Source organism: Gobio gobio, assembly GCF_949357685.1.
Source record: "Gobio gobio genome assembly, chromosome: 11".
Classification (NCBI taxonomy): domain Eukaryota; kingdom Metazoa; phylum Chordata; class Actinopteri; order Cypriniformes; family Gobionidae; genus Gobio; species Gobio gobio.
The window spans coordinates 35,705,934-35,711,816 of NC_137104.1; the positions used below are offsets into that span (position 1 = coordinate 35,705,934).

Consider the following 5,883-nt stretch of genomic DNA (forward strand, 5'->3'; position numbering starts at 1 on the left):
TGTCCTCAAAGTTGATGTGTTAGAAGCATGAAAAATGGGCAAGCGTAAGGATTTGAGTGAGTTTGACAAGGGCCAAATTGTGATGGCTAGACGACTGGGTCAGAGCATCTCCAAAACTGCAGCTCTTGTTGGGTGTTCCCGGTCTGCAGTGGTCAGAATCTAGCAAAAGTGGTGCAAGGAGTGGTGAACCAGCGACAGGGTCATGGGCAGCCAAGGCTCACTGATGCATGTGGAGAGCGAAGGCTGGCTCATGGGAAAAAGGCAAGCCAGCGGAGGCAGTGAGATGCTTTGGGCAATGTTCTGCTTGGAAACATTGGGTCCTGCCATCCATGTGGATGTTACTTTGACATGTACCACTTAAGCATTGTTGCAGACCTGTACATCCTTTCATGGAAACGGTATTCCCTGGTGGCTGTGGTCTCTTTCAGCAGGATAACGCGCCCTGCCACAAAGCAAAAATGGTTCAGGAAGGGTTTGAGGAGCACAACAACGAATTTGAGGTGTTGGCCTCCAAATTCCCCAAATCTCAATCCAATCGAGCATCTGTGGGATGTGCTGAACAAACAAGTCCGGTCCATGGAGGACCTCGCAACATACAGGACTTAAAGGATCTACTATTAATATCTTGGTGCCAGACACCAGCACACCTTCAGGGGTCTAGTGGAGTCCATGCCTCGACGGGCCAGGGCTGTTTAGTAGCAAAAGGGGGACCAACACAAGGTTATGCCTGATCAGTGTACTGTATATCAAAGTGAAGCAAATGCTACCAATAAGTACCAGTACCAGTAAGTAAAAGCTAGATGACACATTATTTTAATGTTACATTACATTCTATGTGAGCATGCTGCTCAGCGTAATGTAACATCCCACAAAATGAGGCCTATGTATGCGTATTTGCAATTATAGCCTATGATCATTAATGTGCAGCTTGAGATATATTTAAAGAAACATATTTTTGGAGCATTATGTATCTCTTTCAGCTATTACATATGATGATGATGATGATTAACATAACTAACAAACTACACATTATCAGATTACTTTTCCAAACAACACTGGTTACAGAATTGAAATGGCATCACCCCTCACTGCCATTGATGTCATCTGCATGTCAGTGATGGCAATTAGTAAATATTCTTTGGTGGAATAAAATACCAGACCATTCATAAGAGCTCTGTGGCCTACAACACCTCATCCAAACATTTCCAGCATGTCAACGTCTTATTCAAGCTCATGTGTCATGCATCTTTTACCAGACCATTCTTACTTTCTCCAATCTGAATGTGGTGGTAATTGAGGTCTCGGTGAGCTGCACAATGAATTGATTTGAACTATTGTGATATGCAATGCTTCTCCGGGTAATTTGGAGCGAACCCTATAAGGTTTTGTTAGGCATTTGAATGCACATTACTAACTGGTCATGTAGGGTGGAGTGCACATTTCCTGGAGATTTTTTACACATTCGTTGGTTGGCTTTAGTTAACCATCTAAGAATTTCTCAGTAATGCACCAATATTTCAAGACCAGCCATGACATTAAGGGTTTAATAATCAAATCATAGTGATTTGGAATAGCTTTATAAATAATCTTCATCAAGGCACCTTTGTTAAGGACTTCTGCACCTTTTTCAGTTCGACCTGTTACTCTGTTGCTATGAAACACTCAAGAAGGTCATTAGTGAATGAATGAAGGTTGGTGCTTATTAAGTATGCTGAGTACATTATAAGGAATGTCTTTGTGAGTATGTTTATTTGCACATGGCCAAATGTATAAAAACCCTATGATGTGCATGGACTTCAGTGAACGATTGTAAGATGTCCTACTTAACCCTTCTCTTTTTAGCCCTCGGCATCCTGAGCAGCTTCATGCTGAGTGAGGTTTCTGCTCTCAGATTGCCACTTCCAGGAGACAGTGATCCTAATAGATTTACATGGGGACAGTTTCCAGAGGTAAGTGCTTTATACTTTCTCTTTTATGATAAGAGTTTGCTTTACTTGAAAGTTTAGTTTGGAATATATCATATTTGCCATATTAATTAATATAGGCCTATATTAATTTATAATGCATTACTTTTATTTTGATCATTATTATTATCATGCCTTTTTACCTGTCTTCATTATAGAATAAACCTGACTACATTAGGTTGCACCAATAAGAAACATTTTTTAAAGGTCAGGGGCAGGCAGAAATATTTCCTTAATGTACTACCAATGCACATTTTCACTTGTAAAATATGTGAGGAATAGTCCAGCTACTGTTAGCGCCCTCTGAACTAATGCTTTTGCCATTTTTAATTGGAATTTATAAATGCAAATAAAATTGTAATACTAGTAAAACAAATATTTAAAATAATCCATGCAACTTGTTAGTTTAAAATTGACATTAGTGACTGTGTATCAGTACACTGTGATAACTGAATCTGCTGATTTTCACCATCTCTTCTTCTTCTACATTTGTGTTGTCAAAGAATGCTCAGGAGATTCCCCGGAGTCTGGAGATAGAAGACTTTGCTCCTAATGTAGCCCCAACCAGCAGTCGTGTGAGCTCGCCCACCATCCTACGACTTCACCCCATAATGGCAAAACCAGCACACCTGCATGCCAACCTCCCCCTTCGCTTCGGGCGGGATGCACATGCAAACACAGGTGACCGTGCTCCCAAGTCCTCCATCAACCTCCCTCAGCGTTTCGGCCGGTCCTGCACCATGTGTGCGCGCTCAGGGACTGGACCCTCAGCCACCCTCCCGCAGAGGTTTGGGAGGAGGAACATATTCGCTTTAGACCCTTTTCGCGCCTTGACTCTGTACACACGCACACCTGAATCCCCATTTCCAAAAGAAAGGTAAAGTGTAATATTTCTGTTTCAACTGAGATATTAAACAACACCCACCAAAAATGAATGGGTGTTGTTTTCGAAGCCTATATATCAATTATGTCTATATATATCAAAACTACCCCCTGTATATCACAAATTGCTTATTTGATTTCTCTCACAGGACTCAAGTCCAGGACTACATGTTTGAAACAATAGAAGACTTAGAAGAGACTGTAAAGAACACAGATTACACAGCTTTAGACTAAAGAAGCCCATAAAAACAACAGCGGGTACGAAAGATGTTTTGTTTGCCAGTTTTATGAATCTCCTATTCTTTATATGTATTTGCATCTGTACTTGCCTGCTTGTAAATTGTTTGAGTAAAGCAAATTATGAGTATATAATATGAGTATATAACAACCAGCTTTCACCTGCAAATGCACTCAGAGAACAATGTTTAATGAGACTGAGGTGTAAATAAAAGACTCATTGATTAACTGGAATGTTTCATGTGGATCCTCGAACCCTAAACAGTCAAATACACAAAGAATAATGTAAAAAAAAAACTTTCCTACTTGACACACACACCCACACAGAGAGCGAGAGAGAGAGAGAGAGAGAGAGAGAGAGAGAGAGAGGGGAATTTATGCTACTCACAGTGAAAGCCCCATACAATTGATTCTGTATTGCAACTTATTTATTGTTTGTTGCATATTTGTTTGTTTTTATTTGTCTATGGACCTAATAAAAAGAGAATATTATTTAAACATTAGTGAAAAATTATAATATTGTATTATTTTATGCTGTGACTTTTTTGGAAAAAATGTCTCTTTGGTCAAAAAAGGTTCCCAATCCCTGCTGGCCTGTAAGGAACAGTGCAACATTGAATTTGCCAAATGATTTGCCAAACGCACACACCTCTAATCAGGAATAATGATATAAAACACCGTTTCCTCATATAGGTGCACAAAATGGAGAATATATTGTCCTTTTCTGCCTAGCTTTAAGATCTAAATTAAGTTTTTAGCCAAGGGGGGCCCAACCTTCCCCCTAGACAGTGATTTAATCTTGCTGGAAACAAATTATGTAACAGAGAGCTGGTGTTTGCACACATCAAAATCATTCCTCACCACTGTTTGGTTATCAGATTACTTTTTTCAAGTAACTAGTAAAGTAACACATTACTTTTAAATTTACAACAATATATCTGAGTTCCTTTATCAAATAAGTAACAAAAGTTCTTCCCACTTTCCATTTACTGCCTGACACCTCTCCTGTCCCCAAGTTGAGAGAAATCGGGAGTAAGTGCAGAGGTGTTGCGTGCGCTATGTAAACATAGTTATTGTAGTTCTAAATGTGACCATGCATTTACTCATCTCACTTTCACAAATGCTGATTCAGTATTCCTCAAAATGAATAAAAACAGTGAAATGCAAACTCAGAAGAATATTATGCAAATGTTGACATATTACGTAAATATTAAATTACTCAAATATACTTTGGCCCGGTTACAACAGACTGGGTTTAGCTAAGCTAGGAATAGGCCTTATTTCATGATATTTTTTGTATTATTTTTATTTTACAAATGTTCAATTTGCTTCTCCTGCATCCTATTCTTCTGCAATCCAGAACTGTTTGAGCTGCGACCCTGAGGCTTAGGCCTATTCGTTTCACTTTTGATGTGAAAGGGCTTTTACATTTGCCAAAAATAAAAGTTTTGCTTAACTTTTGTTATTATAAAACAAACAAGAAAGTCCAGCCCAGGTTAGAAAAAGTAACGCAAAAGTGACGCAACGCATTACTATCCATAAAAAGTAACACAATTAGTTAATTTTTGTAAAGGGAGTAACATTTTGTAACATATTACTATGAAAAGTATCTTTCCCCAACACTGTTCCTTGCTCTTAGTTTTTGTTAACCACCAGGATTCATCCTATGACAGATAGGCCTATCCATCACCAGTTTCACAAAACCTAAATAAATAGGCTAATAGCAAAAGAGCATTTTTAAATATTTTTTCCTCACAACAGATTACAAACAAATACATATCATTTGGTAATAAGACATGCATATTTACTAAATGCAATCTATCTATGTCCCAAAAGTGCATCTAAAATAATTCTGAAATAGTAGGCTATATTCACATCCACCAGGTCAGATAAAAAAGTGTTTTGAGGATCTTAAAAAAGAAGAAGAAACAGCTGAAAACTGACAACTGTAGCAACTCAACCGAAACTCTGGTAGGGTACTGAAAACGGTGTAAGGTTATACAAGCCATCAATGGCACGAAACTTAAAGGGGTGGTAAAACACATTCTTTTGAAGGCTTGACTGTGTTTGTGGGGTGCACTGTAACATGTGTTCATGCTTCGTTTAAAAAAAAATTGCCTTATTTTTCATATAGTTGACCTTTATTCTACACTGCTCTGTCCCTCCTTGTAAAACGGTCTGATGCTTTCCGGGTTGTATGAAGCCAGTCCCTCAAAAATACGCAGTGGGCTCTGATTGGTTAGCTGGCCCAGTGTGTTGTGATTCGCTAACCGCCTAGTGCACGTTTGTCGGAAACGTCACGCCCCTTACCAGAGGCTGTGCTTTGGTCAGTATTAGAAACAACGGCGTCAATAAAACCATATGAGCCCGAATCAGACCCAGAACATTTGAGTGAAGATGATCGAGCAGAACCTGTTCAGTCCTCAAGAGTAAAGACTGCGGATCTATAGTGATCGCTACTGAATGGCACTTTAACTTTTGTATTTTTAGAACGATTATAGCCAAATATCTGTCGCAAGAACTAACCCAAAACGAACACTAAGCACTGGCTTTAACTAGTAAGTTAGCCAAATCACACACAGAACCATGTTTAGCATGCCTGTAGATAAACAATACATAAAAGCTCTAATCAAAGAATCATTTACACTAATGTCAGGTTCGCTGTTGAGATTTTAACGTTAGTGTTTGTAACGTTAGGTGTTCATCGGAGAACATTAAGTATGAATGAGCATTTAACAGACTGGTTTGCAGAACAGCGCTGTCATCTGTTTACTTCCTTGCTACAACCTATTACAGGAAA

The 5,883-nt window shown here is 38.8% G+C and overlaps 1 protein-coding gene across 1 annotated transcript; it reads left to right on the forward strand.

Moving 5' to 3' along the window:
• Positions 1-1,814: 1,814 nt before the first annotated feature.
• On the forward strand, positions 1,815-3,108 carry npvf (neuropeptide VF precursor; the record flags this gene model as incomplete). The annotated part of the gene is made up of 3 exons (XM_079829000.1): positions 1,815-1,949; positions 2,468-2,841; positions 2,996-3,108. 3 exons carry the CDS (start codon positions 1,815-1,817, stop codon positions 3,078-3,080), a joined length of 594 nt encoding a protein of 197 aa, XP_079685126.1. The 3' UTR covers positions 3,081-3,108.
• Between the last annotated feature and the right edge of the window lie 2,775 nt (positions 3,109-5,883).